Source organism: Ammospiza nelsoni, chromosome 11 (genome assembly GCF_027579445.1).
Source record: "Ammospiza nelsoni isolate bAmmNel1 chromosome 11, bAmmNel1.pri, whole genome shotgun sequence".
Taxonomy (NCBI): Eukaryota; Metazoa; Chordata; class Aves; order Passeriformes; family Passerellidae; genus Ammospiza; species Ammospiza nelsoni.
The window spans coordinates 5,848,342-5,870,777 of NC_080643.1; the positions used below are offsets into that span (position 1 = coordinate 5,848,342).

Sequence of the window (22,436 nt, forward strand, 5' to 3'; positions counted from 1 at the left end):
TTTTACCTTCCCTGCTCATTTCAAACTTCAGGATTTCCTGAGGTATTGGGTAGAAAATTGGCAGGAGATTCACATCTTGTAGTGCAGTGCTGGAGTTGGGATTCTGCTGTGCTCTTGATACCCTGCTCTTGCACAGCTTGTAGGATTGCAGGGCAGGAGCTCTCTCTGGAGCATTTTCCAGTCTCTGAACATCCTCACATTCAATTCCAAGGATCAGAATGAGTTTTGCAAACCAAAGTATGAATGCCCTATTTGTGTAAATTTACAATTCTTCACTGGCCTTTGAGTTACACTGGGCCATAATTTGGCGCAGAATGTTAAAAAGAACCCACGTTAATCCCAAAGCTCCCTTTTTCTTTGCCCCTTTTTCACACCTCTTTTCCTAGTGTTGGATCAGAGAATTACAGACTCTTACAATGGTGGAGTTGGAACTCAGGATGCTGAGAAATGTTTGTGTGTTCTGTTTTCCAGACTAGTTACTGTTCCTGTGGGGTTTACACAAATATCTTTGGTCATTTCTCTTCTGCTGCTTCTTTTAATCACTAAACACAACTCCAGGGTCACCTTGTGGAAGGCAGGACCTCTCTGCTGACTGCTCTGCCATGGAGGGAACTCAAAGCCTTTCTTTCAGTGGGAGCTGGGTCTCCTCTCTCTCTGGTCAGCAGCCAAATGTTGAATTTGGTCCCTACCAAAGGCTCAAACCCCAGAGGGGCAGAGCAGCAGAGCAGGAGCTCATTGATATGTCTTGTCTGTTCCTGGGGATCACTCTGGGGGCTGGTTAATAATTACAAGGAGCTGCAGAGTGTCACTGCAGTGCAGGAGGGGGTTTCTCTATTTGTGTCATGCCTGTGACACCTTCAGTGCCTCCAGGACATCCCTGCAGTCCTTTTTGATCCTTCCACCCTTGTTTAACATGAAAGGGCTGTGAGTTTCCCAGCCTTCCCTCCGTGCAGGACTGACAGCAGGCTGGTGTTGGTTCTGTTTCCCTGCAGGCACATTAACAGTGACAGCTTCCTCTGTGACTGCCAGCTCAAGTGGCTGCCCCAGTGGCTGGTGGAGAAGGAGCTGCAGTCCTTTGTGGTGGCCACCTGTGCCCATCCTGAGTCACTGAAGAGCAAGAGCATTTTTGCCATCCAGCCAGAGAGTTTTGTGTGTGGTAAGTCTTGCCTGTGTGTTTTGAGGTTGTGTGAAGGGTAGGAGTCACTTGGGAAACATTTTCTTTGAGTACCAGCATGTTATTATGAGAGGGTTTCTGTTTTGTTTTGTTATTCAGTGGGATCAAAGGAAGCCCAAGCCTGCATTTAAAAAATTTGTCATTGGCTACAATTTATTTCCCACTAAAACCACACAGTGCATTGCTTGCATCCAGAGTATTCCTTACAGGGCTCCCTGAGTATTAAATCAAAAGGGACTAAGGGCTGTTCCACTTCCAGATGGGGCTGCACAGACACTTCCCCAGTCCTCTCAGTTTGATAGTATCAAGCCTGCAGCTGTAATTTTTTTTCCTTCTGCAGTGTTCTGAGCTCTTCTGTGGATTTGTGTTCTTCACCCATCTCTTCTCCCTCTTGGAGACAACAAAGAGTTAAAAACAAAACCCAGAGGGGAATCCCTCCATCACAGCTGCTTCTTTGGGGCCAGTAAGGCCCACCCAAATACTGCAGCTCACTCTGCACCTGAGCTATGGTTTCAAAGCAGCTTTACTTAATACCAGCGCACATAAACATCTACTACCTTTCTCATAAAGAAATTTAAATGATCAGAAGAGGCCAAATCAGTGCTGCTCAGGCATCCAGGTTTTGGGGAAAAGAAAGGCTTGGTTTGGGAGCCAAACCCTGTGCAGTGGAGCCAACCAGTGAGGATCCTGGGTGGAGCTGCACATGGCTGTTTGAAGGAAAAATGAGCTTTTGCAAACAGTATTTAACTGAGCTGAATGCATGACTTGCACTGAACAGGGAGCAGAAGCTTTGTTCCAGGGTCCCTCCTGATCCCCCTGTGACACTCTCTGCCTAGGTGGCCTCTGTCTGAGCAGGCTGGGAGGGAGCCCTGCTGTGCTCATCTGGAAGGAGAGATCCTGAAAGCTCCATCCCCACAGCAACATCACAAAGCAAAAGCAGCTTTGCTCTCGCTGCCTGCCAAGTCCTCCAGGCACTAGTAGTCCTGGTTCCAGAGGCCTGGCTGTTTAATTAAACCTTAGTCAAATATTAAATTACACCATTTGTAGAAACCTAATAAATGAATCTGCTTGGAACCTTGCTAAAACCAACAGTCTTCAGGGCAGAGAGAGAGTGTGCAAAGCTTTCCACCCTGGTCGGGTGACAGGCAAATACAGCTGCTTCTGCTTCGAGAGTCATGGAGTCCTTTAGGCTGGAAAAGACTTCTAAGATCTTTTAACTTTAACTTACTTACTGTTAACTTCCTGCAGCCAAACACACCACTAAACCAGGGCCCTGAGTGCCACAATGACACATGATTTAAATACCTCCGGGGATGGTGACTCCACCACCTCCCTGGTCCCTGGGCAGCTCATTCTGGTGCCTGACAGCCTTTTTGGGGAAGAGAGATTTCCTGTTAGCTAATCTAAACCTCTTCTGGCACAACTTGAGGCTGTTGCCCGGAAGAAGAGACCAATCCCCACCTCACTAAAACCTGTGAGCAATTTTCCCTGGAGGTAACGCTTCCAGCCCTTTAAATGCCCTCTCCCCTCCTACTTCATGCCAGTAGAGGTCTGGAGGTGAGGTTTTAAATTCAGTCTGAATATCTTCTTCAGAGCATAGTATCTTTCTCAGATTCACTTGGTGAAGGAGCTGGGTGTCTTGTAGGTGTCTGAGGTCACTCAGTACCATCTCAGAGGAACAACAATCCCACATAAACCAATGACTTAGCAGAGCTGTGTGCGGCACACCTGCTCTACAGAGCACTGCTGATTTCTCATTTCACCTCCTGGCTTGCTCCAGCCTCCCCTCAGAGCCCGGCACTGACTGTTTCTTGCTGCTCTTTCTTCCCAGACGATTTCCCCAAGCCCCAGATCATCATCCAGCCCGAGACGACGGTGGCTGTGCTGGGCAAGGACATCCGCTTCACCTGCCTGGCAGCCAGCAGCAGCAGCTCCCCCATGGTGTTTGCCTGGAAGAAGGACAACGAGATGCTGCACAACGCCGAGATCGAGAACTTCGCGCACGTGCGCGCCAAGGACGGGGAGGTGATGGAGTGCACCACCATCCTGCACCTGCGGCACGTCACCTTCGCGCACGAGGGCCGCTACCAGTGCGTCATCACCAACCACTTCGGCTCCACCTACTCCAACAAGGCCAGGCTCACCGTCAATGGTGAGTGGGAGCTGCTTCCTCCTCTTCTTCTCCTCAGCCTGAGCTGCTGCTGAATTGTGGTACAATTCTGTTGTGTTTGTGGGGTGCCCCGATGAAGGGAGGAAGGATGAATCTGACTCCATGTTCTAAATATATTATGATGCTATAATATATTAAAGAATGCTATACTAAACTATACTAAAGAATACAGAAAGGATACTCACACAATGCTAAAAAGATAATAATGAAAACTCATGGCTCTCTCCAGAGTCCTGACACGGCTTGGCCCTGATTGGCCAATGATCCAAAACAATTCACACCCAAATCCAATGAAACAATCTCCAAACACATTCCACACATGAGCACAACACAGGAGAAGCAAATGAGATAATAATTGTTTCCCTTTTCTCTGAGGTTTCTCAGCTTTCCAGGAGAAAAATCCTGGGTGAAGGGATTTTTTCAGAGGATGGGAATGCCACACAGTTCCTTGTTCCTGAGGGTCTATTCCTGATGGTGAGCTCTTAACCTCTGCACAGCAGCTGTATGTATCTCAGTGGATGCTGGGAAATGCCCTGTGAGGAGCACACACCATTTTGTGTTGGATGCCATGCAGCCAAGCACGCATGTTTTTAGCGGCTTGAGCTGCTGCTCTTTGGCTGCTCAGGTAGATTCTTTGCCCAATGAAAATGAAAATATAAAAGGGTGCAAAGAAGAGGGAAGTAGCAGTTGGAAGTTCTCTGTAGGAGAGATAACAGATTGTTTTCACAGAAGAAAATTAGCTTTAATCCCAGCTCTAATGATCTGAGTTGGGGGTGTCATGGACTCTGCAGACAGGTGTATTCTCTAGAAACAGTTCAGAGCCATCTTCCTGCCTGTGGGTAACTGTCACCTTAATCCCACTGTGGGGAGGAAAGGAGAGCTGCCCAGAAAATGTTATTTCCCCAGAGAGTCACTCACACCCTCTTCTTGCTTTTCCTCTGTTAGTTCTGCCATCATTTATCAGAACCCCCCACGACATCATGAGCTGGATGGGCACAACGGCATGGCTGGAGTGTGCTGTAGCTATGACATTTTCTGAAAAATCCTTTCTTTAGGATTTTTTCTCCTGAGAAGCCTCAGGAACTTGTCGAATGCAACAGGTAGATCTTTGACTGGCCCATGTTAGTTGTTTCTAATTAATGGCCAATCACAGTCAGCTGGCTCAGACTCTCTGTCCAAGACACAAAGTTTTGTTATCATTCTTCTTCTTTTTCTATTTTTAGCTTACCTTGTCATGAAATCTTTTCTTCTATTCTTTCAGTCTAGTTTTAATACAATATATATCATAAAATAATAAATCAGCCTTCTGAAACATGGAGTCAGATCCTCATATCTTCCCTCATCCTAAGACCCCTGCGAACACTATCACAGTGCACGGCTGAGGACCACCTTAATCCCTCTGTGGGAAGGAAAACAGAACCGCCCAGACGATGATGTTTCCCCACAGAATCACTCACAGCCTTTTTTTGCTTTTCCTCTATCAGTGCTTCCATCATTTATCAAGACTCCCCACGACACCACGAGCCGGACGGGCACAACGGCGCGGCTGGAGTGCGCGGCCGAGGGCCTCTGTGGGAAGGAGAACAGAACCACCCAGAAGATGATGTTTCCCCCGCAGAACCACTCACACTCATTTCTTGTTTTTCCTCTATCAGTGCTTCCATCGTTTATCAAGACCCCCCACGACATCACGAGCCGGACGGGCACGACGGCGCGGCTGGAGTGCGCGGCCGAGGGCCACCCCGCGCCGCAGATCGCCTGGCAGAAGGACGGCGGCACCGACTTCCCCGCGGCCCGCGAGCGCCGCATGCACGTCATGCCCGACGACGACGTCTTCTTCATCACCGACGTCAAGGTGGAGGACATGGGCGTCTACAGCTGCACGGCTCAGAACTCGGCGGGCTCCGTGCTGGCCAACGCCACCCTCACCGTGCTGGGTAGGGATCCTTTGGGTTTTTGTGTGTTTGCAATTTTTTCATGTGGTTGTAATCCTACAGTTCTTCAGTGTATGGCTCTAAACTGCATATAGAGTGTTACTGTTCCTCCATTTTGGTCACACAGAGCAATTTCTCTCTAGGCCTGAATCAAGGACACATCACTGTCTCAGGCCCTGAGAGATGGAGAGAAAAGTCAGTTGGGGGGGAAGTAAACTTGGGGTAAATTACTTCATTACCTGAAGCTGTAATTGGAAGATTAACCCCCAATACGCAAATGGACCAAACTGATAAAAGTGTGAAAACCTGTGACCCATCATCCATTTTTGGGTGTTGTCCTTGGGGGCACTTCATCTGCTCTAAATGAACCTGAAGGCCCTTCAATGAATATTAACTGTTTTTATTCCCCTAATTTTGTCTGGCCTCTGTTTTTAGGTAGTCCCAAAAAGCCATCATCAGTGCCCCAGGAGGCCAAGTACAAGTGGGAACAGGGAAGGATGGCCATTCAAGCTCTTTACCACTTGCAGATAAAAGAGAGGCAGAGTCAAACGGTCTGCTTAGTCTTGTTTCATTCTTTCACATTGTAGTTCACTAATGAAAAATATCTGTAAAGTAAGAGAAGGAGCTGTAAGTTGCATCTCCTCTTGTGCCAAGGAAGCCCCTCCAACCAGCTTATTTCCTGTCTGGGAAAATGACTTCAAAAGGAAATTGCACTTCATCTCTCTTGCTCTGTGAAATAATTCACATTTCAGCTGTTGGCATATGTCCTCAGAAGTTTCTTGTTGGGAAAACTTAATACCAGTTGGTTGTGGGAAGTGAAAGCTTGGCTGTGGTTGTTAGATCTGTTGTGGTGTGTTGTGTGTGCTGTGTTCCTGAGCATGTGCTTGCTTCATGCCTTGCTATGTCTGCAGGAACACGAGGAACTTTCAGTGCTGTTAAATCTGACAGGGATTTTAGGGACAGTTGTTACACCATTGTCGGGGAAGATGAAACAGGAAAGCCTTATAAATATGATTGTCTGGCAAAAGATTTTGAGAATATAGAAACTATAAGTGAGATTGAAATGAAAGCAAGCTTTGAGAAACCTTAGTTACTTAACAACTGGAAAACAATGGTATGGCTGGCTGAAGGTGATCCCCTTTTGATCAAACAATACTCTCTGCTTGCAGACAGGTCCAAGGCTCAGAGCAGACCCTACAGCTTGGCAGAAGGGGCCCAAAGAGGAGTTTTTTAGGTTTAAAATGTAACACAGTATGGTAATGTAGTGATTCTTATAGGCTGTATGCAAATGCTATAGGATTTGTATATTGTAGTAGATTGGTTAGTGAGAATCAGAACATTCAACACAGAAGATTTATTGTATTGTAACGGGAACCTCACTCTCTTACCTTTTTTACTCCCTTACTCTCTTACCCTTTTACACTCTTACCCTCTCATCCTCCCTACCCCTCTCTTCTCTCAGGCCTGCTCTGAGCTGTGCCTGGCAGCTCCCAGCAGGTCCCTGCACCAGACTCTTTGCAACAAACCCCAAGTTCCAAGCCCTGGTTACAGGGATCTCTCATCTCCATCTGTCCTGCCCGTCCTACCCCCATCACTCCTACACACCATCCCTAAAAATCAATTTCTGTGCTTGTCCTCCCGCAGAGACACCATCCCTGCTCCATCCCCTGGAAGACCACGTGGTGTCCGTCGGCGAGACCGTGGCTCTCCAGTGCAAAGCCACGGGCAGCCCCCCGCCCCGCATCACCTGGCTGAAGGGTGATCAGCCCCTGGTGGTGACAGAAAGGCACCACTTCACCTCGGGCAACCAGCTGCTGATTGTCAGGAACGTGGTGCTGGAGGACGCAGGGAAGTACACGTGTGAGATGTCCAACACGCTGGGCACGGAGCGCGCGCACAGCCACGTCAGCATCCTGCAGGCGCTGGGCTGCCGCAAGGACCGCACCACCGTGGGCATCATCACCATCGCCGTGGTCTGCAGCATCGTGCTCACCTCCCTCGTCTGGGTCTGCATCATCTACCAGACCAGGAAGAAGAGTGAGGAGTACAGTGTCACCAACACAGGTAGCTGCAGTGTCCTCGGGTCCCCTCTAACCTTTTGTGCTGGCAGAGATCCCACCGAGGCTGAGCCAGCTCGGCAGGGAGCCCCACAGTCCCCTGGAACTGCAGCTTCTCCTGCCTCCCAGGGCTGGAACCAGCTCTCACAATTGCTGCTGAAGCATGTTCAGAGCTGCATTTCTCCCCTTGGCTTGCTCTTCAGGAAGGTCTTTTCCACTTGGCTGTAGTTCCAGCTGTTGCTTTGTTACTTTGGTTTTCCATGACCATAAATGATAACTTTTGAGACAGTCTGGATGATGTTCGTGATGCTGGGAACCTGTCTTGGTTGTTGGAAAAATGTATTGTCAAAGTCTTCAAAGTCAAAACTTGAAAAATTAGGCTTAGAAGCTGGAATCCCTTTTTCCATGTTGGCTATAACAGATACCCCCCCTGATGATGGAGGTATCTGTTACTTTTTAGAGGAAGAATTAGCACTTACTGCTTTCTCCTGATACTCATAGGGGATAATTTGATGCTGAAATAGATGTTGCAGTGAGAATAAAATCTCCTGCCCTCCTTATGCAGCCTCTGAACAAAACAGAAGTATGGAAGAACCAGCCTAAGACTTTCCCAGCCTGCTTGGAATTTCCAGCCTTCCTTAGCTTTAGATAGAGTACAAAAGGATTTTTAAAGATGTGGGCTAGGTAGGAAGTCTTGGATAGCCTATTATAAGTGTGATGTATTAGTGGGATTCTTTTATGACTCCTTTTCTTTAGTCCTCAAAATCCATGGCTTCGTGCCCAATATAATTGAGTTTTACTTGGTTTTGTGTGGCAGGGGAAGCTGAAATTGCCTGATAGAAAATGGAGAATGCCAAGAGGCTTAAGACTTATTTCCTGCTTAAGAGAATCAAACACCCTGTTCTGCAGAATGCTTTTACTCCTGACTTCAGGAAGCAGAAGTAAAAGTCAAAGGACAGATTGAATTTCAGGGGAAAGAGAAGGATTTACTTGTTCTGAATAAATAGTTCTTCTCCACCTACAATGTACTGACCATGCCACATGCAAACACTCAAAGTGCCTTTATCAGCACTCTCTCCCACAGCTGTGAGCTTTGAAAAATCAGGAATGGGGCTTCTGAGGGGAAGGGAATATTTAGGTAGTTCAGTTTCTAGTGCACCTACAGAAAACAACTGGTTCTAGATCAGGTCCCAAATCCCCCTTGAAAATGTGAATTTCCTTTGAAAAATCCTGCTGGGAGCTGACTTTTCCCTTCTGCCATTGCTCCAGATGAGACTATAGTGCCTCCTGATGTGCCAAGCTACTTGTCCTCCCAGGGGACCCTCTCGGAGCGCCAGGACGTGGCCATTGGCGTGGACAGCCAGCAGCCCAACGGGCACATCGACAGCAATGGTGAGCTGTGCTTTCATTGTTCTGCAGTGCTGCCTCTGAACTTGACAGGGGAGGTAGAAATCTCAGCCCAGAGTACTTCTGTGTTTGTGTTTGTTCTGAGTTATCTGCGAGATCTTTATAAAGTAACTCCTGCATTTATGCAGAGCAGGGATCTGTGTTTGACTTCACAGAGCTCTCCTCTCCCAGGAGTAAGTGTTCCTACAAGCTGACTGCTTCAGAAACTGCTCAGTCAGGCCCTAAGGACTGGTTTTTTGCTAATTTTGGATTCTGTTTTTGGCAGCAGAGTTACCCACAGTCATACTAGAAAATGCATTAACATTGCCTGTCCCTGCCTCCAGGCTTTGAAATTAAATGTTGGGGTTTTACACTATTTAAACACAGCACATTAGGAAGGAGAAGTTAAGAGTTCTGAACAAAGATCCTTGTGAGATTGTGCAGCATTTACTCTGTTAAATGTTTGCTGAAAATTATCTTTTATCTCCATTTCTATTTTTCATCCCTTTTCCAGTGTAAGTAAGACCAACAAGTCATTTAACTATGAGCAGATGGCTGTGATCTTTACCCAGATGGTTTGTTTGTTACAGGGATGTGTCAGGCTGATGCTGGAAGGTGTCCAGATGTTGAAGCTCCTGCTGCAGGTTGTAGGCAGCCCAAGCTGTGTATCAGCTATAACAAAGACACTTGGAAAACTGAGGACATGGCTGATGGAATGCTTGTTCCAGATAAGACAGGTACAAAACCCATTAATCTGGGAAGGCATTTTGTGTTTGTACAGATCACAAAACCCTCCAAGTCAGACAGCATTGACACAAGAAATTGTTACCTTTAGAGAAAAAAAAGCTCATAATGGTTCTCAGGTGCAAGCACAGAAAGTTTACTTTCTCCTGCTTGCTTTGATACTCTCTCAAGCTCGGATAGTTGGAATTTGAGGAACTGTCAGAAAGAGGCAGAGTAAAGCTCCCAGTTGCCATTCTGTGCAGCTGGCTGATGGGAATTTTGATTTGAAATATTCTTAAATTATGAGAGCACTTTCAAAACTGAAAGTGTTAAATTTTTTCATGCTCTTTTAAAAGGGCTGTTGACTTTAAAGCTCAGCTTTTAAATTTATTTTCAAAATTTAAAGGTTGTTTTGGGCACTACACCTGCCTCTGCTCTTTGCCAATTTCTATGGTGTTCCACTCATACTTTTCTATTTTTAGGATGTGCTTTCTGTTTTCACACTGCATTGTAAAAGCCACAGAAAATCAGCCAATGAAACAAATTTTCTCTCTAGGAGAAACTAATGTAAAGTTTAATAATGGAAAGTTGTTGAGTGCACTAAGGAAATTAACTTTGAGCATTTAGAAACTCTTTGCTGCTTTGAATTCTGCTCATCTAATGATATCACTACCATTAATAACATATCTTGAGATATCAGTGCAAGCTGATGCTGCTCCCTGTAAAGCACAGGAAATAAGAATATTAAAATTAAGATAATTCTTAATTAATTAAGAATTATTTAATTCTTAATTCTTATATTAAAAATAAGAAAGATAACTTGGTATTTTAACACAGCTACAGTAAAGTTCCACTTTGCACTTCTACCCTGATTAGAAAGGAAAAGGAAATAAATGCATAGTTTATTTAAAAAAAAGAAAGTTACAAGTACTTTGGAGTGCAAATGAATCCCTAAATAACTAAAGCTGTTAATTGGAACTACCTTGAGTGATGGTGGGTGTGGAATAGCGCTGTGTAAGACCATGAAGTGTCCATGTTATTTAGTGAGAGATTCCCCCAGTGAACTGCCATTTCCTTCCATGATTTGTGTCCTCCAGTGCTGACCACTTCCAGCTGCTTCTCTCACCCTGCTGGTTTTCCCTTCCTCCCCCAAGGCTACGGGCTGCCCGTGGTGTGCACGGAGTGCAGCGGCAGCACGGACAGCGACAGCGTCCACCCCTACCCCAAGGACTGCCAGGGCCTAAAGACTGTGGAGAACACCCACCCCAATGCACTGAGCAGCAGGGAGCACCAGAGGAAGAGGGGTGCTGGCACCAGCCTTCTTCATGCCCAGCCCTGCAACGGCATTGCCAGTGGCAGGAGGGTGGAGACAGACGGGACCCTGTACCCCAGCAACCACGACAGGATACGGCCGGAGGGCGCGCACGGTACGTCCTTCCTTCCTGGGGTCACCTCTGATCCCCAGGGCCACCAGCAGGGCTGGAGCACAGCCCCAGTGCTCCCCTCAGCCTGGGGATGGCACCGGTGGGGTTGGTTTGGGCAGAGGATAGAATTGTTAAGGTTGGGGCCAATGGAGGGTGGGGGTGCTTGGCAGCTCAGCGTCACCTAACCATGCTGCTCCTTTGGGCTTTTGCAGGCTCTTCACAGGCAGCAGCAAAGCCTTCAGAGCTTAACAACCTTAATTTGGTGAGAGCTTCGCCTGCAGGAGGGTCATTAAAGCAACTGAACGTGCTTCCTGAAATACCCCCCGCACTACTGGATCTGCAGGGGGAAGCAGAGGTGGAGCAGGCTCTCCTGCCCAGCCACAGCACAGCCCAGCCCCACGACTCCGCTCACGAGCCCAAGCTGCCCAACAGATCTCTGGACTGAGAGCACAGACTGACTGCCATGTGCAAGTTAACAAACACACTATTACTTTTTTAAATTTTTTTTTTTTTTTTTTTTGCACAGAGTATATAGGCTACTTACTTCTACCTCGAATCTTGAACTGATGGCCTGGCAAAGGCAACCAACTGAGGTATGAGAAACAAGCTTGTATGGGGAACAAACTCCTGTTCGAGCGTCATCTGATTGTACATAGTTTAAAACTTCCCTGAGAAGTATGAAGTGTTCAAAAGTCAACTTGCATATGAAGCACATAAATGCAAGGGATTATTGTGTAAAGAGAAAAAGTATTTGATACAAGTGTACATAAGAGTTTTCATATATAAATATATATATATATTAAAAAAAATATATATATCTTTTACAGAGGCTATTTTAATCTTTAGTGCATGGAAAACTGAGTGAAATTTTACAATTTTGGCAATATTGTTTTCAGTATCAGGTTGCTGTTAAACTTTGTGAGAGAAATAATTCTGGTGCCTTAAATGCATAAACAGAACTTTTAAAAGCCAGACTGTTCCAAAGGGATTGTCCTCTTTTCAGTGGAAGTTCCTTTACACCATGTACACTGGGGTTGGGGCAATCCCAGGTACTGGATGGGTGGAAAAGTGACCAGAACAGCCTTGTGGAGAGGGATTTGGGGTCTTGGTGGATCAGAGGCTGGACATGCCCTGGCCATGGGTGCTCACAGCCCAGAAATCCAACCATGCCCTGGCCTGCATCCAGAGCATTGTGGGCAGCAGATTCTCCTCTGCTCCAGTCAGGTGAGGCCCCACCTGGGGTTCTGCACACACTTCTGGTGCCTTTGATTTAAGGAGTAATGAGTTCAAACTGAAAAAAGGGAAATTTAGGTTAGATACAGAAGAAATTGAAATTCTTCCCTGTGAGGCTGGTGAGGCACTGGTACGGGTTGCCAGAGAAGCTGCAGATGTCCCATCCCTGCAGGTGTTCAGGCTGGCTGCACCTCTGAGCAACCTGGACTAAGGAAAGGTCTCCCTGCCCATGGCAGAGGGCTGGAACAAGATCATCTTTAAGGTCAGGACAGGCTGCATAGATGGGCTAAATCCAACAACATAAAATTGAACAAGTCCAAGTGCTGGGTTCTACACTTTGGCCACAACAACCCCTGCAGTGTTACAGGCTGGGGACAGAGTGGCTGGACAGTGCCAGATTTCAGAAAGGGACCTGGGGGCACTGGTTGAGACCTGACTGAACATGAGCCAGCAGGAGCAGGGAGGGCATTCTGCCCCTGTACCTGGCCCTGCTGAGGGCACACCTGGAGTGCTGTGTCCAGCTCTGGCCCCTCAGGTTGGGAAGGATGTTGAGATGCTGGAGCTTGTCCAGAGGAGAGGAACAAGGCTGGCGAAGGGCTTGGAACACAAACCCTGTGAGGAACACCTGAGGGAGCTGGGGGTGCTCAGCCTGGAGAAAAGGAGGCTCAGGGTGCCCTCCTCACTCTCTACAACTCCCAAAATGTGGCTGGAGCCAGGTGGGGTCAGGCTCTTCTCTCAGGCAACCACTGACAGAATTAGAGGATACAGCCTTAAGCTGTGCCAGGGGAAGTTTAAGCTGGACATTAGGAAAAAAAATCATCACAGAAAGTGACTGGACATTGGAATGGGCTGCCCAGGGAGATGGTGGAGTCACCATGCCTGGATGTGTTTTAAAAAAGGCTGGATCTGGCACTTAGCCATGGTTTAGATGATCAGGTGGTGTTAGGTCATAGGTTGGACTTGATAATCTCAAAGGTCTCTTCCAGCCTAGTTAATCCTGTGACTGTCCCTTCCAACTCAAGACTTTCTGTGATTCAATTGGATTTTTTAGCACAAATTTCCTTCCCCTTGGAAATTTATTGTACTTAACACATTTAATAACAGAGCTCTTCAATTGTGTCAAATGAAATTTATAAAGAAAAAAAGCAGTGAGCAATTACATGGCAACCTGATATTTTCCTGTTGGTGGAAGAACTTGAATTCCATTATTTTTCAAAACTTCATAAAAATTAGTATTCGAGCTGTGACTGTGTGAGACTTTAGAGTGGACCACACAGGAGACACTAAATAACTCTTCAGCAGTGCAGAGCCCCAAAACAACCAGAGGAAAAGGCTGTTTTGACTGGGAAGAAGTTGTTACCAAAATAAATAACTGGTGCAGTAAACCAGGGGTGGTCTCACACCAGTGCACCTCTCAAACACGTCATCACAGAGGTTTTACCTGCCATGTGTGCACACTCTGAGCACCACAGCCCTCACCACAGGCCCTTCCCCTCCCAAAGGGACCCAGCTCTACCTGTCTGAGGTGTGTGCAGCAATCCAGCCTTTCCAGCTTAGAATAAATAACCTGTGCCAGTGTAATGCATTTTCACACCCAAACCCCACATCTGTTCTGTGGGGGTTTGATACCATAGAGCTGTTTTGACAACAAAACTAAACTGTACTCCTGAGGGGACAGCTGTATCACTAATTCATCCAATAAATTTTTTTTTTTTCCCTGCAACACAATATTACACTTTGTAGTTGAACAGCCAGACTCTCTATATAAAAACATCACCTTCAAGTGAGTTATGCTGCCTTGTGTAGCAATTCTGGGCTAGTTAGAAATACATTTATTTTATAAGGAAAACTGTGGATTCATGGTTGAACAGACTTTTAAATGGAAATATCCCAAACGTTTTTATGTGGTTTTTTTTAAGTTCATCCATTAATGGGGGGGGAATATAAAGAAATGCCCCCCTCAGTCAAACAGATATTTGTCACTTCTGACTTCACAATGACACTTTTTATTTATATAAATAAAACCTTTCTGTTGGTGTTTGTTGGTACCTGTGGATGGAGGACTCCCAGTTCTTTGTGATTTGAGTTGTGCTAACATGAGGTTGCTAACTCTGGTGATGACTACTTGGGGGCAGGTTTATCATGGGTGGGAGGGGGTGCTGTTACCTTTTTCCTTAGAAGCAACTCAAATACCAGTTCCAGTGAGGCTGAGTCTGGGAATCCACCTTTGCCAGGACTGTGGTTCAGAACAAGCAGCAGAGACAAGGGCAGAAACACTTCATGGTCACTTTAGCTCCATCACTGAGGGTCCTGTCCCAGTGCTGCTGCACCTGGGGGGTTTCAGGCAGTGAAAGCTGCAAGCTGCCCCTTGGTTTATCACAACCAACCCAGCCCAGCCTTATCTCCTGTTAGGGAAGGACCTGGGCTCAGGGGGAGCAGCAGCTGCCCCTGCATGAAGCCAGCCATAATTCACCAGTACCTGTCTGTCCCAGTCCCTGACTATTGACACGTTTGCACTTTGAGACAGGTGGCGAATTATGTTGAGTGCCAAGTTTATTCAGAGCAGAGGAAATAAATGGATGTTAGAAAATTATAAACCGAGCAGAGTTTTCCCTTTGCTGAAGGGAGAAGTGCTCCAGAGCCAACTCATGGAACCAGGGACGTGGGGGAGATGGGAATGATTCGATGGGCTCGCTTTGCTGGCAGAAATGTCATCACCAGTGCAGATACAAAAGCATATTTGCCATGTTAACATTGAAAATAATGGTTCTGAATAAAGTTAACTGCCTAATGTTATGACTTCCACTAAATATGTGAATTTGCTGCTTCTAAGAGGCAATGTGAAAGAGGAAGTATTACTTTTGTGTACAAATTTATTTATTTATTAGAGAATTTGGTACAATGTTGTACATTGAAAAACATGTAAGATATTGAAGTGTCTAACAAATGGCATTGAAGTGTCTTTAATAAAGGTTCATTTATAATATTACAGCTGATCTGTTGAGAGTGAGCTTTTGGGAGTTTCAGTTGGAAATCAAATAAAATTCTAATCCATTGCTATATCTCTTTGCTGTCTTTCTGTCATGAAAATGGAGATTAACTGCCAGAGTACCTGCTCTTGAAATGGGGCCATGAGATTGTGGGGCTCTGACAGCCTGGCACGTGGATGGGGTGGAATTTGGGGCTGGATGGAAAAATACAATACAGAACTTGTAAGAAATACATTTCCAATATATCAGCTTGCTTTAGTGGCTGGCAAGTCCCCCCATTTTGGCAGTGAGAACAGAACAGATGAGGGGGGTGTGTGTGTGTCCAAGTAAAAACAGGACAGCAGCACACCCAGCTGCAGTTGTGAACACCTCTGGTGTTCCCAAACCCCAACCCCACCCTGGGTGGAAATTCCAGAGGTAGCTTTGGAGATAAGCGTGAAATCCTGCTTTAACTAAAAATCTTAGCTTCTGTAAATTTTTTAAAAATTAAAATTAATTCCCCCTTTAAATTACCACTTTGGGTATAAAGCAGACTGTCTGAGAATACTCAAAATTCCTTAACACATCTAGGAGTTAAAATTTTTTAAAACTGAGAGAGGTTTTAAGAGGCTGGTGCCTGGTGTAAAATTTAAGTTGTTCTCCCACTTTATCCTAGTAATGGGCCACATTAAATTTTGGTAAACTTAAAATAAAACATTGCTAAAACTTAAGGCAAACAGTCATAGGGGAACCCATGCATTTTTTGGTCTATTTTTTCCCCCTGCAGTCCCAAAACTAAAAATGTCCTTTTCATCCATATTAGGCAAAGTGGTGCATGCAGAACAGCCCTGGCCACCTGCTGGGACTGTCAGTGTCCTGCTGCCATTCCCAGGTACCTCTGGCCTTTGGTGCAGAGCTGCTCCACTGGCACACAGGAAGGGGAATCATTTTTTGGCTGGGTTTTAGTTGGGGTTTTTAATTTTAATTTTAAAAAAAGTGATGACAAAAACTGATTCTGCAATATTAAATAAAAACAACAAAAAATGCCCCGTTTGGACCCAATGACATCAAGATGGTTATTTACAGCTCAAGTAATTAAATGCATCAACTGCAGTGCTAACCCCCTCACTATGTTTAAAGATCTTCAATAGGAAATGTGATAGATTTTTGAGACAGAGTAATAAATCTCCCTCCTTTCCCAGCCCCTAAAATTGAATGTGATACATGTATTTATAGAATGTCATAAAAGAGACAGCCTCAAAGTGGCAGGAAGCACAGCTACACCAAGCCATGCTAATGAGCAGCGTTACCAACCAGCCAATACAGGACTTGGCTGAATTCCCTATTTTAATTGAAGATTATTTTTAAGAATTATGTCCTTTGTTCTGCATGTTTTACTTGTCTGCAGTAAGTTTTGGCCTCTGGAAAGTCTTACTACTCTGTCATGGATAGCAGTATATATGTATATATAATACTGCTAATATGTTTTACTATGTTATATAAATATATATTTATATAATATATGTATTATATACAATATATAATATATATACTATATACTATATATAATATATATTATATTTATATATATTATATTTTTATATTATATAATAGTATATATTATATATAATTATATATAATATATAATAATATATAATATACATTATATATAATATAATATATAGTATATATAATATAGTATATAATCTATATTATATATATATATATATATATATATATATATATATATATATATATATATATATATATATATATATATATATATATATGTTTTATTATATAATATAAATATATATTATATATATTTATATATAATAAAACATCCAGCCTGTGCTGTAGGCACTCTGGGCAGGGGCTCTGGTGTCACTGGTGTCAGGACACTGACCTGGTCTGGTGTTTGTTCTCCCTCTACATCAGCAGAACTCTGATGTTCTCCCTGCCTTGACCTCCCAGGTTTCCATCCCAGCACTTCCATCCTCCTGCAGCTTCAGGGCTGAAGCCCAAAAGAAGGCAGAGCTTCGTGCCTCTGCACAAGCACAGCTGTAAAATAATACAAGCCTGTGCTTTTACTGCAGAAATATGAGTGTGATTAATAAAGCTGCACTGGCTCCCACACAGGAATGCTTGCTGAGCACCTGTAGGTATAAACAGGAATATAGACTTCCACAAATACAGCTCGGATCAGAAACAAATGGATGATTGTCTCTGACAAAGAGCTCTCCCAGGCCAGGATCCTTTCGGTGCTGTTGGCTGTAACTCTATCAGCCCCTTCCCCTCCCCTGTTACGAGGCAGGTGCCACTGAATGATGAAAACTTGCTTTATTTCAGCCTCCCCACTCAGCCCCCCAAGCCAGAGCTTTCCAAAACACTTTCCCTGCAGGAGTTCTAATAATGCCTTTTGCAGCCACCGTAATTAGCTGTTTACCCCCCAAACATCACTTTTTTTGGCACAACTCTCCCAAATTACCTCACCCACTTTCCATGCAGGAGAATTTCATGTTTGGGAAAGTGGATTATTGGAGGATTTACTTCTCTCGAGCAGGGAGAGTGGCTCTCAGCCTGCGGGACAGCTGCTGGGAGGGCTGCGGGAGGAAGGCTCCGCTCCCGCTCCTCCTCCTCCTCCTCGGGCTGGCTCACAGCAGCAGCTGCCGAGTCTTCTCGTATGTCCCCAGGAAGATGAAGCCTCCCAGGCTGATGGCTGCCATCCGTGGGACAACACCTGCGAACAAGCTGAGGGCAGAGGGAAGGAGCTTTGAGAGAGGAGCGGATGCAGGGGCTGCTTCGGGAAGCAGAGCCAAGAACAACTCTCCCTTGCTGGTTTCCTAAATCCCACCCCACTACTCACTGCAGGGATCTGTCTGGGCTTCCCTAACACAGCTTGTGGTTTTTAACCCCTCTCCACACTCCTCGGGTGCAGGAGGAAAAGGCAGAGGCCATTGTGGACCACTGGGATGGGGAATTCAGGCACATGGACACAAAGAGTGCACACAGGTGGGAACAGCCTGTCCCCAATGTCCCCACAGCCTCTCAGGGCTGCCCCTTGCACAGCCAGCCCTGCTCACGGAGTGGCTCATTCCCAGGAGCACACAACAGTGAGGGAGCAGAAATATTCCATTTGTGGCACCTTCAGCTGCCACCCTTCAGCTGCCTGATCTGCACAGTTCTTCAAAATTAACAGGAAACTCGTGCAAAGCCAATTCCTTGACACATCCAAACTCACAATTGGTTCAACAACTTCAGGACAGGCCAGTGCATCCTCCCAGAGGATTACAGGCTTCCCTTGTGGCAAGCAAGGATTAAACTCGAATCTGTTTGGCATCCCACCCCAATTCCAGATCCCTGGCACTGAGCCTGGCTCAGCTCCACAGGGATCCATCCTGTCCCTGGCTGTCCAGCACTGCTGAGGGGGGACAAGCTGTGATTCCTGGTGAGACCTGGCTGCTCAGGAGCTCCCTGCTCCCCCTGCGCAGGGAAACCTCTGGCAGCAATGAGCTCTGCTAAGGAGCCTGGAGCACACAGGCAGATGGAAACATTTTATGGCTTTACTAGACAGCAATTGGGCCTATTACCATAATGACAGCTTTAAAACAGAGTAATTTGTACAAGGCATGTATGGACAGAGCACTGATAGGGCAAATCCTAGGGAGCAGCACACAGCATCCCTCTCCTCCCGAATTAGGGAGCTCATTACAGAGCAGGGGCAGACACTGCAGACATTTGTTTCCAGAACAGCCCACTCGAGACACAGCTATTACACAAACAGGGGCCCATAACTGAGTTACCCAGAAGCTGCATCCCTGGCAACCCCCATCACCAACCATCACTTCCAAGAATCCTGGCCCTGCTTCTCCCAGTCTCCTGTTCCCACCTGCCAGTCCATCCTTCCCCATGGGCTCCCCCTCTGCATGAGGACAGAGCTCAACAGCTGCAGGGAGGTCCCAGATGCAGAGAGCAGAGCTCTGTGGCAGGTCTGATACTCTGGACCATGCCTACCTCCACCAGCAGAGGAGATAAATTGGGTTTATTTCTGCTGGCCCCATCAGAAGCTGCTCTGCTGGGCAGGGATCTGCTGTCCAGCTGCATTTGGTCTGTGTCTGCAGATTTCACCTGGCGCTCTGCCACTCCTCAGCTCCTAACAGGACCCCTGCAGTTACCCTTTGGATCACTGAATCATTCAGGCTGGAAAAGGACAAGCCCAAAATAAGCCAGCACTACCAAGCCCACCACTAGCCCATGTCCCCAAGCAGAACAGTTACACGTTTTGAACACTTCAGGGATGCTGATTCTACAACTTCCCTGGGAAACAGGGCAAGGCAGGGCCTGGACACAGCACAGAGGGCCCAGTGCTGATAAAAGCACTGTGTGTAACTTGCAGCCCAGTGCTGGAGGCTTTTACCCCTGCTTGGCTGCCAGGTGAAATTCCTCAGAGATTGAATCCTTCTCTACTCCCTAAAGAGAATTTTCCTGGTCTCCTTCCCTGGAGGGGCTGCCCAGCACCAGAGGCTTTCCTGTGCATGTGCTGTTACTGCTGAGGCTTGTGCCCTTCTGGTATTTTTCCACTGAAATCCAGATTCACAACCCACACTTCAACAAATAAAACCAAACGATGTCAAGGGATTGTTGTTTCAAAATTAAATCAGTACCTCACACGTGCCAATTCTGCTCTGGCTGGGAAGCTCATGGCAGGAACAGGACACCTGGTGCAACACCACCACTCTACACAGGTCACCTCACCAGCATCACCATTCTATAACCCTCGTGTTTGTTTCTCACCAAGAAATTGCGAAGCTTCATCCATGCCTTCCAAACACCACCATCTCCTTGTGAGAAAAGCCATCAGACAAGATGCAAACCCCAAACCTTTCCTGTGAATGATTCCTCCACTCCTCTGGCAAGAGCAAAGAGGTTCACGGATCCACTCACCCCATCCCCATCCCAAGCCCTGCCGGTCCTGGCTCTCCCTTGACAGAAAGGGATGTGGAATTTCTTGGCGTGGAGCAGAGGGATTTACTAGGTGCAGACCAGGAAGCTGAGCCCGGTGCTCTGCTTTTAATAAGGTGGCAATAAGCAATGCGTCTTTCTGCCCTCAGAATTCCTCCTCTTCAAGTACGAGATTTATTAGAGGAGCCATAAATCATGTCATGTTGGAGCTGGCCAAAAAAGCCCGACATTTTTATTGGTTTTGATTAATAGATTTATAATTGGCAGCAGGCATGGCAGCCTCTGCGTTTATTTTTCCCAAGACTTTCTTCCTTTTCCTCGCAGCTGACGCAGCTTGGCCTCCTCTGCACGTTACTTTTTCTCCAGATCTCTTATTGTCTTGATTTCAACTGAATTGTGCTCCCTTTGGTCCTGGTGCACTGGTGCTGTCTTTGGGCAGAGTTTAATTCTGGGTTGTTTAGGAAAGGGCATTGCTGAAACAGCTTGGAAAGAACACAAAAACACATTTTTGCTTTCTGCTGATTTCAACTGAATTGAATTCAATTTTGAGGTATCAAAATTACTGATTTTTACTGACACTGCTTCACTTACACCACCTTGTCCTCTTTGAGCGTGTGTCTTATATCAGTAGCTGGCCTCTGAAAGTGAACTGAAAATTCAATTGAATTTTTCTGCTGATTTACTTCTGCTGATTTCAACTGAATTGTGCTCCCTTTGGTCCTGGTGTAGTGGTGCTATCTTTGGGCAGAGCTTAATTCTGGGTTGTTTAGGAAAGGGCACTGCTGAAACACTCTGGAAAGAACACAAACACACATTTTTACTTTCTGCTGGAGGGTGGGGGAAATTTCCTTAGTATAATCCCTGTTTCTTCACACCCTTCAGAGCTTCCACTAGCAGCAGACATGGCCTCGCTCTCCCAGTCCCTTTCCAAACATGCTTTAAGAGCCCACCAAGCCCTGCAGCGCCCAAAACTCATCCCCTGCCACATCACCTTGTCCCCTCTGAGAGGCAAACCTGAGACAGCCCATCCCTTCCCTGGGTGCTGCTGGGGGGCACAGCTGGATGCCTTCCTGGAATCAGTGCTCAGGAACTTCCTGCAATTTGTTTTGCATTATTTCCCACATGTGTAGAAAGAGGGCTGAACTTTTATTAGCTGGGCAGGCAGAGATCAGATGTTCAGAGAAAGCTGTGTTGTGCACAATGCTCGGGGCAACAAAGGTTAGGACAGTGCCCTGAAGGAGTGACAGGGCTAAAAATCTAGGGAAAACTACAGGGAAAAGCCCAAATCTTTGAAAAATCCCTCAGTTTCTCTTCCAGGCCAAAGGCAGGTGAGACACAAGCCCTACTGAAGGCAGCACAGGCTGAACTTCATGGACTGGAGGAGTTAGGACACATATTCCCTTTCAGAGGCCAACTACTGGTATAAGACACACACTCAAAGAGGACAAGGTGGTGTAAGTGAAGCAGTGTTAGTAACAAACAATAATAATTTTGATACCTCGAAGTGCTCTAGAAACACTAGCAGAAAACTGTGTGTTCCTACATTGCTCCAAGGGCAGGAGAGCAATTCTCTGTCTCAGGACTGGACAAAGAGACTGGATGGACATCACCTCAGACTTCCAGCTGGTCAGAGGAAAGCCCAGAACATTTCTGCACCCCGGGTGCAGCAGGAAAGCCCTGCAGAGCTGCTCTGAGGCTGTTCAGACCTCTCTTTGTACTCAGGAAATTTTCACTTTTGCAATGGGTTCCACACTGCCAAAATCTGGGGGCACACACTCAGGGCCAGACCTAAGAGGGGATTCAGAGCTCACAGCTCATCCCACTGCTGGCACCACACTGGCACTGCTGCTCGCACTGTGCTTCACAACAAGGATGGGGAATTGAACAGAGCACACCTTGCTGGTGCTTTCAAATCTGCAAGAAATTGCCAGGAGGAGGAAAAACTGTCCAGAAGGGGCTTGTGGGTCCTGTGCTGACCTTCCCTGGCTCCTCAGGACAGGAGATTCACACCCCTCAAATGAAAGTGCTGAACCTGCCACGAGATGTGCCTGAATTTAAATGGACACAAATCACAAATGTTCACAGGGAGGAGTCCATCATGGTCATTAACACAGAGCCACCCTCACCTCTGCCACCTGGAGCTGGGCTCAGAGGTTGGATACACTCCCAACAAAGCCCCTTTTCTGTGCTCCTCCCTGGACACTGCCCCAGCCAGGGCTAAGGTGAGGACACTCAGCCTCCCTGAGGGATTTGTTCTTGGCCACCCCACTGCTGCTCCCTGCCCAGGTGTGCAGCAATCAAAAGGCTTCTCTGTACTCCAGTATTTAAACAGAAACAGAGCCCAGCCCATCCTCTCACAGCCCCTAAACCAACAGACAGCACAACCCCTGAGGTGCAGCACGTC

General features: G+C 46.4%; 2 protein-coding genes across 3 annotated transcripts in view; one reads left to right on the plus strand and one right to left on the minus strand.

Moving 5' to 3' along the window:
- The window catches only part of LRIG1 (leucine rich repeats and immunoglobulin like domains 1), a 92,932-nt gene extending 77,771 nt beyond the window's left edge, over positions 1-15,161 (plus strand). Inside the window, exons 11-18 of one of the 2 annotated variants that reach the window (XM_059480029.1) lie at positions 993-1,156; positions 3,006-3,326; positions 5,000-5,281; positions 6,923-7,342; positions 8,605-8,727; positions 9,312-9,458; positions 10,599-10,871; positions 11,081-15,161. In XM_059480029.1, the coding sequence (XP_059336012.1) occupies positions 993-1,156; positions 3,006-3,326; positions 5,000-5,281; positions 6,923-7,342; positions 8,605-8,727; positions 9,312-9,458; positions 10,599-10,871; positions 11,081-11,313 (1,963 nt within the window). In that variant the 3' untranslated portion in view covers positions 11,314-15,161. Of the gene's footprint in view, positions 1-992; positions 1,157-3,005; positions 3,327-4,999; positions 5,282-6,922; positions 7,343-8,604; positions 8,728-9,311; positions 9,579-10,598; positions 10,872-11,080 lie in introns of those variants that run through there. The other variant, XM_059480030.1, reaches the window with a different exon arrangement.
- A 2,234-nt stretch (positions 15,162-17,395) lies between these two features.
- SLC25A26 (solute carrier family 25 member 26) overlaps positions 17,396-22,436 on the minus strand; it is an 81,644-nt gene continuing 76,603 nt past the window's right edge. Inside the window, exon 10 of the mRNA XM_059480174.1 lies at positions 17,396-17,821. Within this exon, the coding sequence (XP_059336157.1) occupies positions 17,725-17,821 (97 nt within the window). The 3' untranslated portion in view covers positions 17,396-17,724. The remainder of the gene's footprint in view (positions 17,822-22,436) is intronic.